The 19,626-nt window shown below is 39.9% G+C and overlaps 1 protein-coding gene across 6 annotated transcripts in view; it reads right to left on the reverse strand.

Moving 5' to 3' along the window:
- LOC144053687 (serine/threonine-protein kinase WNK1-like) overlaps positions 1-19,626 on the reverse strand; it is a 50,785-nt gene that overhangs the window by 24,170 nt on the left and 6,989 nt on the right. For all 6 annotated transcript variants that reach the window (XM_077568396.1, XM_077568398.1, XM_077568397.1 and 3 more), the window contains exons 3-10: positions 7,280-7,452; positions 6,927-7,147; positions 5,223-5,380; positions 4,031-4,119; positions 3,712-3,931; positions 3,299-3,400; positions 2,818-3,190; positions 1,314-1,480 (exon numbers count right to left, since the gene is read on the reverse strand). In XM_077568396.1, coding sequence (XP_077424522.1) covers positions 1,314-1,480; positions 2,818-3,190; positions 3,299-3,400; positions 3,712-3,931; positions 4,031-4,119; positions 5,223-5,380; positions 6,927-7,147; positions 7,280-7,452 — 1,503 coding nt within the window. The remainder of the gene's footprint in view (positions 1-1,313; positions 1,481-2,817; positions 3,191-3,298; positions 3,401-3,711; positions 3,932-4,030; positions 4,120-5,222; positions 5,381-6,926; positions 7,148-7,279; positions 7,453-19,626) is intronic.

Raw genomic sequence — 19,626 nt, forward strand, 5'->3', positions numbered from 1 at the left:
CGTCTGAAGTCCGTTTCTTTTTCTTCAAATCTGACCTTTCATATGTGGTCCTAGATCGGATACATATCTGAATTTTTAAAATGTGACCTCAGGCTGAACGGCCAGGTCGCATACATCAGACCTATTCGTCATCAAAAGTCCAATATGTGCTCCACACGGGCGGGGGGAGTACTCAGGAGATGTACGTGAATCTGCAAAGCTGTTCTGAGTATTAGTTGCAACTTTATATTTAACTTAGATTTATCTGATTGGTTGCTCGTGCAGTGCTAACTGTCAATAAGCAGCAAAAGCTCGGCTCTTCTCTAGACGCTCACATGCAGAAGATCGAATGCAGACGGACCACAGGGCAGTTAAAAAGGTAACTTAAAATTTCTACCATTTGTATTAAATAAAGTTGCCCCTGCTAGTTGACAATGCAATAGCTCGTGATTTTGCGTCTATTTGGGCGTTAGCTTGCAGGCTAATGATTAGCCTTCAAGCTAACCGCTAGCTCACGAATTAACAGCTATTTGGGAGTTAGCGTGTGGGCTAATGATTAGCCCTTGAGCTAACCGCTAGCTCGCAAATAACGGCTATTTGGGAGTTAGCGTGCGGGCTAAGTCAGCTCTTGAGCTAGCTACTAGATCACAAATTAACAGCTATTTGGGAGTAATGTGCGGGCTAACAAGTTAGCTCGCAAATGGTTAGCTCGCAAATTAACGGCTATTTGGGAGTTAGCGTGTGCGTTAACAGTTAGCCCGCAAGTTTTTATTACTAAAAATTTTGGCACCAACTTTTTCTTGCAAATTAATAATCAGCTTCAAACATCGGTTATCGGTCTCCTTGACTACCGATATTCGGTATCGGCCTATCTCTAGATATGAGATGATAAAACATGAGCCCCGACAACGGACTTATGAAAGTCTGTGGCCCCGACACTCTGGACCATACACATTTACTTCCGTGAACACAATGTTGTGAGTGATGTAATTTCTTCTGCGCATGCATAATATGGTTCACACAGCAGACACAGGTCGCAACTAATATGTAATGTTAACGATTACATAAGGGGGAAAAAGTATTTGGCCAAAAAATCCTAATTGAGCATTATTACCTGCAGTGTGAACACAGCCTATGAGCTTTGGGGTAAGGAGTACTATTTACTCCATTGCATGTGAAATGCAGTTGGTTGAACAGGTGTGAAACAGATTTAGAAGCATCACAAGCCCACATGGAGGGAAAACTGGACAGGAAAACATAAATAGAAAATCGATATGGATTGGTAGTTCTGATTCACCATCAGTGGAATCGAGCCCATTTGGAAAATGACTCACCACTGACACATGCTGCTGCTGCATTTGGTCGTTTTGTGTCTGAGGGCATGGCACTTGGGGCTGAAGCTGTTGACTGGAAGGAGCGCAGAAGGACATTCCGGGCTGAGCAGGCTGAGCTTCGGCAACGAGGACAGAGGAACCAGTTGGTCTGTCGCCTACGTGTGCCACTAGCAGGGTTTTGGAAGGGGGGTAGGGGAGTAAGAATCTTTCTCTCAGTTTAACTTGCATGGTGACAAGATGAATTGAAATAGGAACACAAGTCTAAAAATTTTAACTGAAGTATTTCTGAAAGGGTTATATGGTACGTTAGCTCCATTCATAACAAAAGTGAGTAAAAAAAAAAAAAGTAGTAATTTTTGCACCATTTATCGTACAAATCTTGAAACTCAAAAACCTGCAATCTATGGTGTAAAATAGTGCAAAAGAACACTTAACACTGCCTATATTGATTATAGTTAATACATTTGAACTTATCGTGCAGATTAATTTTCGGTTTTCAAACATGCGAGCTTACTGTGTAGCCATTGTATTAATTTCGCAATGCTTAATAATTTACATGCTAATTTGCAATTCATAGTTTATTACTTGCAATCTCACACTGTTCCATCTTAAAGGTATACTGTATAACCTAGGCAACTTAATGTAGTATTATTCTGCATTAGCTCAGAGGTTAGCATGTTTCCTCCTGTACCGTCTTTTGTGTCATTTTAAATATATATAAAAAAAGCTACAATAATTTTTGGATTACAAGGCGCACCTGACTTTAAGACACGCTAGCTAAATTTGGGGAATACTCGAGTTTGTTACACATAAGGCGCACCCAACTGTAAGCCGCGGGTGTTTTTATGTTACCGCACCGGGTTCCCGCTACTTTCTTTTCCATAATGAGGGCGCAAATTGTCTCACTCTTGTTCTGTCTCTCCTACTGCATTTGGGTTCACTTGGTTTGTTTTTGCTCTGCCTGACGCTCTTGCGCTTCCTTTATAGTGCGCCCCCTTGTGATCTGATGGATTAGCCGCACCTTTGCATTAACCGCTGGATCAAATGCAAGTGAAAAAAGTAGTAGGTTATAGTCCAGAAATTACTGTAATTGTCATCGTCCTTTAGTGATAACCAAACTTGTCAAGAGTGTATCTTATTCGTCATCATTGAGGTGAGGATTAGTGACCTTGGCGAGTGTCTCCTCAGTCTATTTAACCATGCTAGGTAGTCAGCTGCGACTCTTAGCTGGTGTGGTGCAAGTGCAGCTAAGCGACTGCCATTTCCCCGATATTTCCTGAGCAGCCAGGAAAACAAGGTGGATGGGTGATTGCTCGACGTAGACGCACATGTGCGTGCTTAAAGCCATTTTTACACTGAAGCAGACACGATGATCATCAGCGAGTGTTACTGCAAACAGACGGCAGAGTCCAAATCCATACCATAGGGCACATTCAAACCATCAACCGCATCGACAGCGCATCCATAGTGTAATATACAAATATAGTAATATTTTCATACACACCTCCGCCACTGTGCTGATGTTGGTCAGCCTCAGGCTCCTCTGACTCCGGCTGACTTGTAGCCATACTCTGACTCTGAATTTGGACTTGCCCAGTCGACTGGGGGACATAAGAGACCCCCTGTGTCAAGCCCGTCAGCTGGGTGGGTTGAGAAGTGTTGTAGGTAGCACTGGGAAGGCTCTGCTGGGATGCTGGCAGAGCCGGCATGGGTGTGCCGTGTTGGTTGGCTTGTGGAAGAGGAATATAGGCAGCTGGCTGCGGCACCGACTGGGAGAGAGGCAACTCTTTGCTGGGTGGGTGGCTTGGTTGCTGGGCTGTTTGTATCTGACACAGTTGTTCTTCTTCAATACTTCGCTTCTCCTGATCTTCTCTGACCTTTAAAGATAATCAGAACCAAATGCATTAAAATCCCTCAATGGGCATTTGGGCTGTGAAGCATGTTTGAAAAGAGTATGTAAACAAAACTGGTGTCTAAAAACACACCTGCTGTCTCTGTGCTCTCTTGCGACTTATGAGAGACACTCTGTCCTTGATGGCCTTTGCAATAGTCTTGTGGTCACCTTCGCATACATACCCGGACTCAACCTAAAACAGCCACATGGCGTCAACCTCAGTAAAGATCATTTATGAGTTAGAAGAATTTAAGGTTTAAAGCAGGCTTCCCCAATCCTGGTCCTTGAGGGCCGGAGTCCTGCAAGTGTGAGATGTTTCCATACTACAACACACCTGATTCCTATAATCCACTCATCAGCACTCTCTGCAGAAGCCTGATAACAATCCTGAGTTCGAATCAGGTACGTGGGAGGATGAAAACCTGCAGAAGTCCGGCCCTCAATGGCCAGGATTGGGGAAGCCTGGGTTAAAGGGTTAAGCCTAATAATAACAGTCAAATTCACCATTTCCTGAGCCACGTCGTCCGGGACGTCCTTGCTAAGGTCGAAGGAAAACTCAATCGCTTCATTGTCTTTGTACTTTCCCTTTAACTTCTTGATGTCCTCAATTCTAAGCCACAACTTAATCGCTTCCATCTCGCCATCATCCTCTTCAGCCAGCTCCACGCGGACACCTGTGTCCTCCTGGAAGAAGGCATGATTCAAGAGGTCCTTGATTGAATACCTAAATACGAGAAAAGAAGTGAATGTAAGAAGCTGATGTGAACCGTAGTTAAGTCGGAGATTCTCTCCAAATGTCATGTGCTCTTCTTAAATACGACACCTCTCATCCTTGTTCTGGCGAATACATCCCTCGATGATCTCCTTCACCTCAGGAATGGCCACTTTGTCAAAGCTGCCTGGCTTCACCCCCTACAGGAAACACAGAACACTGAATGAGAATAGTTTTCCCCTAAATGGGCTAGATCTAAATTTGAAAGCTAACCCCATACCTTTTCTTTGAACCCCTTTGTACCGCTACATAATTATCTTGGCCAACAGCGATGGTGTGGCTGTTTGGCCCTCTGTTGCCAGAATTACACAAAAGGTGCATGGTTATTTGTAACTGAAAAGCTGAAGATCAAGGATTACACTAATGTTTTTGTAGCAGGTTCATTTTTTCCTCTGCCAGTTATTTTATGGTTAAAAATAGTCTGTCGGTGATTGTTCAACAGTGACTAGACGCAATATTGAATACAAGTTAAAGCAAAACTGATACATATAATTACATTAATTAAACTAATGGCAGCATAATTAACCACGCTCAACTCTAAAACGGTGACTGAGACAATGGTAAGAACAATGCACAGTCACCTCAGGGAAGACATATGTAACATTAGAACACGCGACACCTCCTAAATGTCGGCACAGCAACACAATAAGACTTTGTTTCACAATGGCCAAGCTGTGTTGGGTTGCCCAAAGCCTTTTCAATTACCTTTGGAGGATCAGTGTAGCTTCAAGCACAGTATGTTGGCAATGCTTTAAAATACTGTGGCTGATCAATTGAGGGCCTAGTATTTTCCATAGGTGTGAATCAAGGCTAAGTAAGGTTCAGCCTCCTATTGTCTATGACTGTATGAATCATGTAGCTGAAGTAGTAGTATGTTATGATAATATGACATCTTGAATTATTCGGCTGTTACTACTGTTCATTAATGACCAACAAGAAGATTAATCACACAGTAAATGACAAAACAATGCATTTCAGCCTTCAGCTGTCCATGCCAGAATTCTGCACGCTTCTCCAACACACATGGCAATTAAGAAGGAATGGTTCCTCTGGGACTTCTACAGATTTGTGAGTCAGTCAAACTCTGGAATGCTGTTTAAGTGTATAAAACAATCCTTGTAATACAAAAGGAGCTAAATTGGATTAGGTGAAAAGACAGTAAATTCCAGAATGGAACATTTCGCACTCTTGGCACATGGGAAGAATGCAAGGTAAAGGGGAGCGACCTAAAACGAAGACTTACGCTGGTCACTCTGCGGTAGATCTGTGCAGCATTCTGGCACTCTGAGTAAGGGTACTCTGAGGTGGCCATCTCCAGCATGCACATTCCAAAGGCATACACATCCACTGACTCGTCGTACTTCTCCTCATACATCTCAGGCGCCATGAACTCAGGGGTACCTTAAATCAAAACAACTATTCAGAACTCTCTTCCTTACTGACAGCGTGGGCTTCTCAACCCACTGCTTCTTCTCTGCTCCTCTAACCCGTGAAGGGTTGAGGAAGCGGAGGATGAGAAGAGTGACCAGTCTGACGACATCTCCTGGGGTAGACCCTGCGAGGTGGAAGTTGGAAGAGAGAGGAGAGAGAAAAAAGGGGGAAGGAAGGCAAACAAAGAGAAAAAAAAAAAAGGAGGGAAAAGCTGAACTCAGTTACACTGTAGAGTAGAGGGCACATGTTTGTCTGTGTAGGACCTTCAATTTTGGAAATGGAAATTTTTTCTGAGGTAGCTGATGAACAGAAACGCCACATTTCGAGCAAGTGGCAGTAACGCCACATTTGAATAAATCACTTGAAAATGCAAGAATGCCAAAAAGGTTATTTATTCCAAGCATTGCCAACAATTTTGTCTGAGAAATACAACTAGCTATGGAAATGAACTTCGGTCAAGAGCTTACCTTCAAACCATACACTTTGCGCTTTATAAAACCACACTTACCTTAATAAAGTCTGACTTACCAGCTTCTCCTTGACCTGCAGATTTAATATGTTATTTATGGTCAAGGCTGAGTGAAGTATCTTCCATAGTTAGTTACTATTCCCAGCAGTGCATCCCTGAACATCAGCTCCTAGTTATTAACAGTTTACCCTCAATTTAGGTCATACACAGAAAAACGTTATTTGTTTAATGGAATGCATTTTTTGTTGTTCAAACTGATGCGTGTTCCAGCACACTGTCAAGACTTACCAGGCCCATAACAGTTCATACTTTTCTTCACTGACCAGCAGTACCCTATTTATTCCAAACAGCAGAATGGGGCACAGCTGTAGCTAGAGCCTACATTTTAAGCAAAAAGCTAACAAGAGAGAAAGTGGTGGAGAACTCCCTGGAATGTGAACGACAGGGAAAAGCAATCGGCAGTCCTGGAATATTTTTAGAAGACAGTAAAAGACAAACACTAGTGGGGAAACCTGTTGAGGCAAACCGATAGACAGATTTGTTAAACATGATGTGCCTGATTGGCAAACAGACCACATATTTCCAAACCACAGAACAAGACCAGTCAGTCTAAGACAGAAACAACGGCCATACCTTTAGCCATGGCCAGGTTAGCCTGCAAGAAGCCATAACAACTATTATAGTAATATTATTGATTAACAGCAGGAGAAAATTAGGCGCTACTTACATTCAGTAGGTGCCTGGAAAAAAAACTACTTTGGATAAGCATCGAAATATTCTGTACAATGACCAATACTTGAATGAACAAAGTGTGAAATCCCTGTGGTGATCTACCTAAGATTACCACAGTAATTGGCCTACATTTGAGCTGTGGTTTGAGGGACAGCTGAAACGCTGTGGTCTGTTTTTGAACCACATCGTCAAAAACAATTATGTCATCAGGTCAAAAGACTCCCCCATTAGACACCATTTCAGTTTAACATTTCGTGACTCCAGAAACAGAACAGCCCCCCAGCAAGTAGTTAGAAATTATGTTGGGGGTCATACCTATAACACTCTTGGCAAAAGATGCACGCTTCAGTGTGGCCAGTCCAAGGTCTCCAATCTTTACAGATCCCGTTGGGCCCGTGATGAAAATGTTGTCGCACTTCAAGTCACGGTGGATGATGGGAGGTGCACGAGTATGAAGGAAGTGGAGCCCCTTGAGGATTTGTCGACACCAGCTCCTCAACACTTTAATCTTCATCACCTTGAACCTCTTCAAATAACTTAAACAATGTACAAAAATTAAAAAACATAAAATAAAATAAATTACATCTCCCAGACATTACAGTATGTAACAGTATCAGTCTGTAATCATGTATTTTATTAACTGAAATGACAGTTTTATAGATACATACGTTTTGAGTGTTCCCGAAGTCATGAGTTCAGTAACCAGAACAATGCACTTCTTGCCCTTGGAAGGTCCCTCCCAGGAGTCGTAAAAGCGGACAATATTGGGATGTTGGAGGCCCTTTAGCATCCCCGCTTCCTCCTTAAAGCGTTGCCGCTCAGTCTTTGATAGTTTTCGGTCCTGTGAGAGTTACAAAGAAAACGCTTAAGACCGAACAGAATTAGACAATTCATTCATTAACTGCACCGATGATGTATGGAATGTTGATTACAACTTCAAAATTTCCCCCATGTGTACATGCACATTTGTAAACATTAAAAATTTTAGGATAAATTAAAAAAAAAAGACAAGAAAAATGGGCCAAAATCGTACATTCAAATTTTTATGGCTCACCTCTCTTGTACATTTTATGGTATGGCTACCAAAGTCTTTTTTGTACATCTCAGGGTGTTGCAAAAACTGTAGTCCTAGGTCAAACATATCAGGATAGGGCTTTGTTAACATCTATCAAATTTTCACTTAATGCTCTTTTAAGTGGAATGAAATTAAAATCAAACATGAGCTACGAAATATGAAACTTAAAAGATGAAAAATGATTGCGATGGTCCTCCAAAAGAGAGTCTCCCTGCCCCAAAATGTACAGTGTGCATGGGAGTGACTTGTAAATTCAATACTGTATAGTAGTGTTGTGTTCCTTATGTATTACGTTGGGGGGGAAGAATCAGTGTTCATCATCATAACATTTTTATTTTCTTTACGTGAACAAATGCATTTGAGACATGGCATCCATGATTAGTTCTCAATAAACTTACTTGCCACAGACTAGGGCTGGGTATTGCCAACAACCTCATGATACGATACGTATCGCTATACATATACATATGTATCCCAATACATGATGATGATGTAACCCAATACATGATCTTCAAGGCGATACATATTCCAATATTTGACATTAATTTACTTGTATTTTTATTATAACAGTCATATGTAGGGGTGTGACTTGCCTAGTAGCTTGCGATTCGATCTGTATCACGATTCATAGGTCATGAGTCGATTCGATACCGATACGAATCTAGAAGTCAATTATTACAAAAAATTTTAAACTAAAATTTAGGAAAAACTAATCAGTAAACTTGTACATGTACACTGTAAGATTTGCATCAAGGCTTGGAACAGCCTTGGGTTTCGGGCGTCTGACACTTTAGCTCCAACACGAAATCCTCGGAGGTTAGTGCCTACTGCATATGTGTGTGCTGTACTTTATTGATAAGAAAATGTGGTCCTTCCTGCTGCCAAATCGCTCAAATACACATCTGTTTTAGTTCCGTGTTGCAGGGAAACGAATGAAATGATAGGTAAGGCTGCTTTAATAAAGTTGAAAAGCCAGAAAGATCACCAAACGATTCACGAGCGCAGCTCCTGCTCACCACTCCTTCAGGGGATGGGTCAAATGCAGAAAAAGAATTTCGCCCCACTTAGGTGGCTGAGACAATCAGTGGTACTTTAACTTTAAAACGCAGGTAGAGGATCCCAGTACGATACAGTGGCTTTTATTTTTCGCCTGCACCATTATAGACGCTGTGAGCGGCACCGGAAGTCGCGAAACGTAACGATTACGTATTTCCGGCCACAAAATGCGGAAGTGTGAAAAGGGTCTATTGGGACGATGCAGCAGATGCTGCTAGGGCTCTAGTAAAGAGAATTCAGATATTTGTCTATAAATACATTAAACATGAAAATAATTACTGTAAAACATAATAAGACAGACTTGTTGAGCTATAGCACTAAACTCTTTTACCATTTCAGTTATTTTTGACTTTTTTTTTGGCATGGTCAAAAAGATGCATCTGACAGAGAGAAAAAACTTCCTATTCCACTAAAGCCACAATCTTTGTCATAAATTAAAGCACTAGACTATTTGCACAGCAAGAATGATGGTAGGGCATGAAACGATAAAGTATGGCAAATTAGCTTACGTCATCTGTGTGGACAAAGCTAACCGAGGTCTACATTCATGACAAAGCTAGGGATGAAAAGCAAGTTCTGTACTGTGTAAGCTGAAGTGTTTGAAAAAACAACTTATTAATATCTTTAGTGATGCTTGTAAATTTGTCACCACATATAAATAGGAATAGGAAACAGCAATATTACTGTCGGCAGTGCACCAAAAATCTGGAATGCAAATAGCCGCCCTACTCAAATTTCCTGAATACTTCCAGGCGTGACCTACATTTTCAACATTTGGAAATTTAGTCCAGTAAGACTGCCCCACTGATTCCTGACTGCCAAAGACCTCCCCTGAACACCCCAGAGACTTGGCCACCAGCCAGACTGTCCAGGAAATTCAACCTCAAGTGAGAGGCGAATGACTGCTCTGACCTGTACATGCATGTGAGAGAAACACAAAGCTTGGATAGTTTTGGTATTTGATTGCGGTTGCTTTTTATTTGTTGTTTTAAAGTTCAATGTTCTGTTCGGAATGACAGCAGAACATTGGGGAGGAGGGATTAGGTCTATGAAAATTACAAATCCGAGATGATACGAAATAAGCAGTTTGCACTCAGACCCACTGACCTACTTTCCAGAGTGTTTGTCTTGTAGAGAAGTGGTTCCTCTTTCACTTTTTGCACACCATGTAACGACAGCCATGTCTAACAACCACAGCGCACACAGGCTCAGTCAGGGTTCCTACACTAAGCTTGGCAAATACCAAGTTAACCAATTAATGGTTGTGTTTCTACTGCCTTCGCGCTTTTACAGATGCCTAGAAACAAAACCTCGCCAAGCCCCAAGCTTATGTTAAGGTCTATTAAGCAAAAAAGCTGTGGTAATCTCAGGTTGCATGAAAAGATAGATAGTGCAAGATAATGAGACATACAGTGGCGGAAAACATTTAGCCACTACTGACCTCATGAAAGCAATTGCCGTGTGGCTAGCAACACTAGGACAGTAAGTACATTTTAGTGCTTTGCTCCTTTTCAGGATTCTCTCCAGTAACTTTTTGAAAAAAGTTCTGGGACTTCCTTATGACTTATGTGAAACCCATATGACAAGTTTTTCCTCTTTGAAGTGACCAATTAGCACATCTACAAAAATTTTACCTTTGCTTTGTTCAGTGGTTGAGAAGAGAAGAGAGAGTTGTGGCAGGGCAGCTTGCTGCTTCTTCACCGTGACAATGCGCTTGCTCATATTAATAAAGAAATCCGCCGATAATCATCAGCAATTATCGACCAATTTGACGTCATACAGATAAACCAGATAATAAAGAAATCCACCGATAATAATAGACATGCCATTTTGTTCCATTTGTTGTGGGTCAAGTTGTGCCTAACTCCGCAACCCCTCCCCTCTCCTATGGTAGTGTCGCATATTTGTGACATCATAATGCCCGCAACCTCGTGTTTACAGAAGATGCATCATGGCGACACGCCAGTGTGGGCTTTCTTTACTGTGTCTCCCCAAAATGTTACCATTGCAGTTTTTTGTTGCTTTTTTAAAACATGACTTTTGTTTTGGCAAACTCAAAATGAGTTACTGGTAGTCTGAAGCAGAGATAACGTAAAAATTCAGCTACATTGTGCTTTACACAAGGTTTCAATGTGTTTGTACATTAGACTTATAGTAGGACTCGAAAGTACATTTGTATTCAAGTTTATTTTGCGGTTATCGGCACTTTAACAGCACTTTCTAAATTATCAGTTTATCGGTATCAGTTGAAAATAATCAGTTGAAAATAGCATTATTGTGCATCCCTACTTTTTATTTCAATTTTTTTTAAAGAAATTATGTTGACATTTTTGGAAAACTTGATTTACAGACTATTTATTTGCTTAGTTTTTAATTTAGCTTAACATGCTGATGACCCTGGATGCTCTCTGCAATTTTTGTTCTATTTTTTTTTAAACACAGCTGTCAATTCTTTAGATGTTTAAAATTACAAGAAAAAGTCATGTTTTTAAAATGTTGACGCTACTATTTTCCCTTTACTGCAAATGAATATCAGCTTGAAATATCGGTCTCCTTGACTACTAATAATCAGTATCTGCCTTGAAAAAAAACATATCGGTCTATCACTAATCCAGGCTCTCATTTGATTTGTTTTACTGACAGCTACTGTGAGAGTCAGTCCCTTCTGAAGAGAGTCAAGAGTAGAGCAGTACAGAAGAGCAGAAAATGCTTCAAGGCAAAGACTATCATAAATAACCCAACAACCTCTAAAAATAGTTGGAGTGAAAAAAATAATCATGTTGAGGCCTGGCTATGTCAGGTCCTTGCACTGAGGTTGACACTGAGTACTAGGATAGAGGCTTCAAGGTAGGTAGGGTCTGGCTCAGACGGTTCAATAAAAAAAAAGAAAAAAAAAAAGAAGAAGTTACTCAGTGACTGCTTGTGTGCAACGATGTCGTGGGTGACGTATGACAATGAGGTCAAAGATTAGTGTAACAGTCAATCAAACTGTCAACAATGACAATACAAAATAAATCAAAACTAGAGCTGCGAGCTGCTATGAAGTGCCCTCGCCTGGGCCACTTTGGGGCACTGGCACATTGGAATTTTATTATTTTAAATGGCACAATAACCTTTTTATATTATATTTATTATTTATTTCATATTGAGGAAATGTCCTTGCACAGCCACCACTAGTCTTACTTTCCTGCTGGGCAGCATGCAGGAACGCGTGTAGTGTAACAAGAAAAAAAGAATCCTCCGCACACTAACCAGGACTTTAGTTAGCGAATTTATTTAAAGGCAGTGATTAAAATGGTTCAGTATTAGGAGAATTTTCTGTCATTTTGTTTTTTATGCAAATCGATGTTGGTGACAATCGCTGTGATTGGCTGTTAAGATAGGAAATGCAAAACAGTTGTTACTTTTCCCCCCTCCAGTAACCTGCCTGTGTACATCTTTTTTTCCCCATTTCATCAAAAAAGATCAAAACACAAATCAAAGTCCAGTTAATTGTCATTATATTTACTACATAGAGAAAAATGTTCCAGGTGAATTCAACAATTAAATTGAACTACTAATTGAGCACATCACCCTTACATAATGGGCTGCAATGCAGTTAGTCCGATTGGAGTTGCCGTAGCGTGACGTCATCGGCGATTTTACCCAGATGAGAAACAATTTGCATTTGCGAGCTACACTCTAAAAACAGTTGAGTCAAAAATAACCCAACTATGGGTCAAAAAAGGACAGATTCTCTATTTGGGTCTATTTGACCCAACTTTGAGTCAAGAAATGCGTCTTTTAGTGTAAAATAACTCGGAAATATTGGTCAGATCCCTTACTTGGGTCAAAAAATTGGGTCATTTTGTGTAAAACAACCCAGAAATTTGGGTCAAATTGACCCATTAAGTGGATTGGTCCATTTTTGACCCATAATTGGGTTACTTTTGACCCAACTGTTTTTAGCGTGTACAGCCAATTAGCGATCTCCATTTTACACACTGCAATTGATGGCAGCTCAATTGAAACCATGACTACAAAGTACAATGACTCAAAACCTTCATTTTACTTCAATATGTATTTTGCTTGTATTTTTAATACATTTGGAATTTTATTTAATGAAAGCATGATGGTAATTGGTCTGACAAGCAATGACTTTGGAAGTACGTTATGCAGTTTCTACAACTAGGTATCCATAATGTCTACCGCATGGAGTTCCATGCGAGCCTGACATTAAAGTTAGGCTTGGGGGGAAAAGTGGGCATTGCGTCAATACTGACAGAAGGCCCGTCAGTCAACGACGGATGCCATGGCAGTCGTCCATTTCGCTGAGGGAATGACGAATGACGGCTTGACAATTACAATGTTGTTCGGCTAAAAATATTGACGATGACGGAAGGGTGTCCTGACTGTTGACGATTGCCGAATGACGGACGCTCAAAATTCATTGGTGCGCCCACCTCTGGTATTCAGTACATCAGGGCTCATTTGGAACCCAAGACTCACAGAGGAACACATTGATTGACATGCTAGTCTTTATTGCACAAAAAAAAAAAAAAAAGAAAAGTTCAGATGGCAACTTAGACAGTCATTCACAGAATAAAGTGCACTTTCTAATGATAGTGACTAAAATACATGTTTTATAGTACTTAAGCCTCAATGTTAACACTGGTTATTTTTTTACTTGAAGTTTTAAAATGTTATTCAACACATTGTATGTACAGTTATTGTTGTACGACGCTGACAGTCTTACTGGGAGGAATTATTTTGTATTTAAGTGTAGAAATCAGACAGAAAAAATGCTAGCAAATGGATGGACATAAGCAACCAGCTGGACAAGCATCCACAAAAGCCTCTGGGGGATGCCTGGGGATCCCTTCCTCATTCTGAATGTTGGCAGAGCTTGTAAGTAAACAGGTGGGAAGGAAGCAACTGGAAGAAAACACTGATGAAGATGGACGAGTGTGCAGTGGAATACGTGAGTCCCCTAACTTGTATTCTTTCCACTTACTTACTGATGCGGCCTACTTATTGTAAAAGGGTGCCTGTAATGTGAACTCCAACACAAATCAGTGGGTTAATGGATGGGGTTCGACAACTCTTTTCTTGCAAAAGAGAAGTTTTTGCAGCAGTTTTGAATGCACAATGTTAAAAAAAATTGCCAGATTCCATTCCAATGGGCCTTGTAAAATTATTTAGATTTAGAGTTTACTGATGTTAAACGTGTAAAATACTCCCCCATTCTCCAATTGGGGTCTTTGTACGCAAGAAACATTTTCAGTGTAGCGCCATCTGTAATAAACACGAAACGCTCACACCTTCTGCCCTTTGATCGTTTGTTAAAGACAGCGCCAAGGGATGAACGGAAGCAAAACCAGTCAAACTTGTTGTATTAGCATACAAGCTTTCATCTGGCACCAAGCTCCCAAGGAACATATTGAGCTCATTTGTTTCTGCATCACTGAGTAGAAAATCAACAGGAACCAAAGCAGCAAGCGGATTAGATGAGCTCGATCATGTTTTAAAATGTTTAAGAACTGGGTGTACATTTTTCCCAGTTAACATAAACATTTTAAATCTATGCACTAGGGATGTGCCAAGAAGGAAAAACAAAGATATGCATGATCACGGGACAGCTTTAGCAATCATGTGAGGGGATTTTAGCTTCACATGTGCAACTGGAACATTTCCAGTAAATGAAAATCAGCACAACCACAGGAATTTCTTGTCGTATTTTCATGCTTATATTTCGGGTTAGGCCAAGCCCGCACGTGACACACTTCTGATTATGATTAAACCATAAAAACATCTTTAAACACGATCAGAATTAGTGCAGTGATGTCATCATGCCTTAACAAAACAACTTATTTTTGTAACTCCCATCCAATGGTCTCCGAAATGCATTACTTCTGTGCTAATTTTGCTGGCATCAATAAATATTTGTCAATCAATGGATTTGAGAAAGTATAACAGCCACTGTCATGAAACACAGGTCCAATCAAAGAGTCATTCTGCAGAAATCGAGTTACTGATTCAGGATGGCTCTATGCTCAAGATAATTAAAATATGATATGAGAAGAGTTTCATCGGCAAACACTAAAATATATATTTTTTTTAAATACACAAAAACACAGGACCCATTTTTTCTAGTGTGGGATGATGACAACGCCCAGAGCAAAGGAAAATGGGCATGCAAGGAGACAAAATACACACAATTTTTTTCCCCTAAGTGGTGCTGATGAAAATTGTTTTATGCAAATCCCTTTAACGCAACTACAGTGATACATAGACAAAAGAACTCCAACTTGTTAAACCATGTGATGATCTGCAAGTCACACCGTACGGCTGTAAAATTGCTGTTCTGATTAATGTAGTGGTGCATGTAAACGGCAAAACCGAATACATCTCGCCACACAATAACAGAGGACCAGAGCTCTTGCTGTTGCAAATAAATAGCCATTTATGAAAAAGAGTGCGAAAACTTGCACGCTATGTGACTAATCAGTCACGTCGCTTGGTTTGTAGCAGGCCTTACCTGCCAATCAGGCTCCAGTTTCTGACATCACTTACTAGGCCATGCCCCTTAAATGCAAAACACTAATACTGAAGTACAAACAGCAATTAATTTATGAAACTAGTTTATTTCTTGACGTTGTTTTAAAAATTTTAAATGTGATATTTGTCTTTATTAGAAACAAAATATATGTGGTGGATTTTTGGGGCTACAACAGATTAATGGCGCTACAATGGATTTCAATTTCAAATTGAGTTACAAACTTGGTCAAGGAACGTATTAAACTTGTGAATCAAGAAACCACCATATTTAAATCAATGTTTTACCATACTACTGATAAAACAATCATTTTTGACAACGTACATTGGATGATAAAGCAGCTTGGGGTGAAATAGTTAAAGAATTAAATGTGAACTGGGGCCATTCATGAGGAAGACCAAAAAAAACCCAGCCGAAACGAGCCCTGGCAAGCCAGCCTGCTGTGCTTCAACACAGGAGATTCTTCTGTCAGGAATGTGACCCACTTTACATTCACACAAGCATTCTGAGCACAAGCGCAGTGAGTATGCGCACTATTGGTGCCGTGTAAGGGGGAGGGGCACGTGCCTGTAATTTTCACATTGTTAAGAAGTGTGCATATGAAACTATGGCTGCTGTACATGAGTTGCTGTTGGATAAACTGAGAGCGTGACAGGAAAAGCCAACAATCATGTGGCGAATGAGGTCAAACTTTGCTCGGGGCCATGGAGCTGCCTCAGATGGCCACACAGCATAAAGCTACTTTATCTCTCTTTTTTTTTTTTGATTCCCAAACATATTTTGCTTAGGTCACGACTAATTGGGCCAAATCCAATTCAAAATCAATCGCATATTTGACACAAAGCAATTACATTAAGTGCCCATATAACAGGCAATAATCAGATTTTGGCCAAGAATAATTTAAGTAACTAACTTTTACCTAAATAAGATTTAAATGCATTTGGACTTCAAGTGCACTAACTTTTTTATGAAATTTATGAAATTCAGTACCATCTTCTACATGCTTTCCTCATTTCCAAAATGGAGTGCAATCATCTTAGTCAATGAACAGCAGATTGTGTACACTATTAGTCCACCAGTGCTAAACTGGCTTGTTTCTTAATGACTTAAAAGTGAGCAGGCCAGCCCAAAAATGTTTTTTTTCCCATATTTTACATAAAACAATTAAAATTATGATTACTGATTAACTAAAAAAAAATACAATGCTTAAAATAACTTTTTTTGGTCCCCCTATGTGGGGAAAAAAAGAAGTTTGTTGGATTCACATAAAAAAGATAAAATAAATAGTACGGACATTGGTTGCATGCATTAAAATAATGTTTTACCAACATGAATATTGCACAAAATTTAATTATTTATGTTGGGGAAATATGATTTTAATGTGTCCATATTGTGCATCCAATGTCCGTAATGTTTTAATGTGAATCGAACACTTTTTCTTCAGTGTATTTTTCCTTATATTTACTGTACATGAAATTCCTGGCAATTTTCTGTTATCTTATTTCTGTGAAAATAATATCAAGTGGAAAGAAAATGTCGCAATCAATATGTGGTTGAACAAATTAATTTCAAGGAATACAGAGAAGCCAAAGTTTAATGAGTTCTTTGTCAATGTTGGTAATGACCTACCGAAAGAAATTCCTGAGCCAAGAAATAAATATGAAATGGATAAATATATCAAAAATTAGGGATGCGCCGAAATGAAATTGTTTGGCCGAAAACCGAACGCAGGAAAAAAAAAAATATATATTTTTAATTAGCATTGCATTTATTATAATTAATTAAAATTATAATATTATTATAAAATATTTAGGCCTATTTAGCGCGGGCATTTTAACAAAGCACAATATAAATTGAAATGCGTCCACACCACAGACATGATGGTGAATGGTACATTAAACACAAACGCGGGGTGAGCAACTGAGCATTTTCTGGCGGTGCAATGGCACTTTATAGTCAATGTACAGTACTTCACACCGGTCCGGATTTGTAGGCTCTTTGGAGCGGGACACGGTGCGGCGCACTAAAAATCGGCACGTTCACATATTCACCAACGTTTAAAAATAAATAAATTTCTTCGCACCAGCCAATCGGCTTTGGGAACAGACTGCAAAATCACACATGGCGTCCTTTACAGATCTGTAGTCACCCGGATATAGTGTTTACTTGTTTAAAACTGCTGATAGCAATAGTGCTAACATTAGCTAAAGTATTCAGCATGGCCACCAGAATGCAAGTGAAAAAGTGGAAGCGCTCGAGGGGCTCTCATGAAAGAATAAAAGGAAGGCGCTGAAGGAGAAAGAGTGGCTCGCCTGTAGTGCAGTACTTGGCGGCGCTCTCAATTTTGACATATTTACCAAGGGACCCTCTCCTTCTCCGGGGTGCACAATGGCAAACGCCAGCAAGCAAGGCAGACACTCAACTCCCATGTTTGGTGTTTAATTCAAACAGACGCTTGCAGTGGGGTTTTGTTTTTTGCATCATCCTCTTGTTTGTTTTTTTATTCTTTTGGCTTGAATTTTATTTCGAACAAATGCCCAAAATGCAACTTTTTGCCATTTTCGGCCCAAAATTTTCGGTGGCCGAATCTTCGGTGCATCACTATTAAAAATAACTCCTACACTACTTTTCTTAGTGCTGTAAATGAAACTGCCGATTTAAATGTTGTACAATACTAAAAAATAAAAAGTCCACTGATTGCTTCAATATTGACATGACAAAAGTATCATTGAATATGTTATGCAACCATTCACAAAGATCTGTAGTTTGTCATTCAAAGCTAGTATCTTTCCACTGAAAATGAAAACTGCCAAAGTCATCCCTATTTAAAAAATTGAGATAAGAGATTTATTCACTATAGACCAATATCAATTTTGCCACAGTTCTCACAAAATTTTGGATTTTTTTTTCCACATAGGCTGCACATTTTCGTTAAGAAACATAAGTGAAAATTAATATGGATTTAGAGGAAAAATTATCAACCTTGATGGCAGTCATGGAACTTGTAGACACTAAAACTACCAGTATTGACCATTTGCACCAACGTCACGTGATCACGTGACTGCCCTATGATGGACGGCGGAAAGAAATGATTGTTGAATGGAAGTGGTCGTGACCCGGAGCGACTTAGTGACTGTTATTTTACAAATTAAATGTTATTATTCCCCATAGAGCCATGGAATCTACTACTTCAACCGAAGGTCGCCTGTTAGTCGAAGTTGCACATTTAGTTGGGACTCAGAGCGTGATATTTACTTAAGTTGGAGATCGCTAGTTTGAAAACAGCCCCTTACACCTTCTGTTGCCTGCTGTTTTTACCAAGTTAATCAAATCGCCGACATTGCCGCAATTCACAGCCCACAACCTATATCCTTATGTTGTTAATGCAGTCTCTTCTCCTTACACCGGGGCTGATTCAAAAACTTGTCGCTGGCTGAGTCGAGATGCTACGCTCACATCGAGGGACAATATACCTCGTAATGCAAAGGTAAAACTTGTTTATCATGCTAACAGACTTATTTTTACATCGTTCGTTCTATATAGAAACACTGTGATGATGGCAGGTGTTATTATAGGCTGCTTACTGTGGGAAACAATCAAAAGGAAATGCAAATCAGTGGGGTCTTTAACAGGAAATGTCAGCAGCTGTTACTCAGGTACCTGCCAAAGGAAATTGCACTGGCTCCAAGGCAAAAAATGTGTCCTTTTACAAAAAACTGGGTGATATAGGATAAATATAGGTTTTAATAATCATTACATGAGGGGAGACAAAAATGAAGCCTCTACAAATCAGAATACACCCAAGCTGTCTCTTGAGGAAAATTCCAAGATGCTCTTAACTCAAGAGAAGCTGCCAATTCATTAGTAGACAAAAGACCATTACTCCACCACTAATAGCAGTTGAGTACAGCCATCTCTATAACGCACAGTTTAATATGAGAGTACATGTGGTGCGAAAATCAGGGAGCACCATGGGCAAGCACCATTGAGTTAAATCAGTAGTGTTAAACGTACCATCAAGGGGTCCAATCCAGCCCATGGGGATAGAATGCATTATCTGTAATTTTTCCATAAAAGTAAATGTTGCTGCTAATTTTGTCCACTGGAGGGTAAAGCTGCACCTCTAAGAGATACCTTTTTTTGCTGATACACTGTATAAACGGGTGTCTACTAATGCTGTCTACATGTCCTGGTCATTATTTTGAAATTTTAAGTGCTTTTTAATTTTTATAATTTTAATGGGGTTTTTTTTGAAAGCTTGAATTTGGGGCAAAAAATGTGTGTGCGTGTGTGTGTGGCCATCTTCAGGTTCAACACTGGGACAAACACAATTTGGCTGTTTGTCCTTT

This window comes from Vanacampus margaritifer, chromosome 6 (assembly GCF_051991255.1).
Source record: "Vanacampus margaritifer isolate UIUO_Vmar chromosome 6, RoL_Vmar_1.0, whole genome shotgun sequence".
Lineage (NCBI taxonomy): Eukaryota > Metazoa > Chordata > Actinopteri > Syngnathiformes > Syngnathidae > Vanacampus > Vanacampus margaritifer.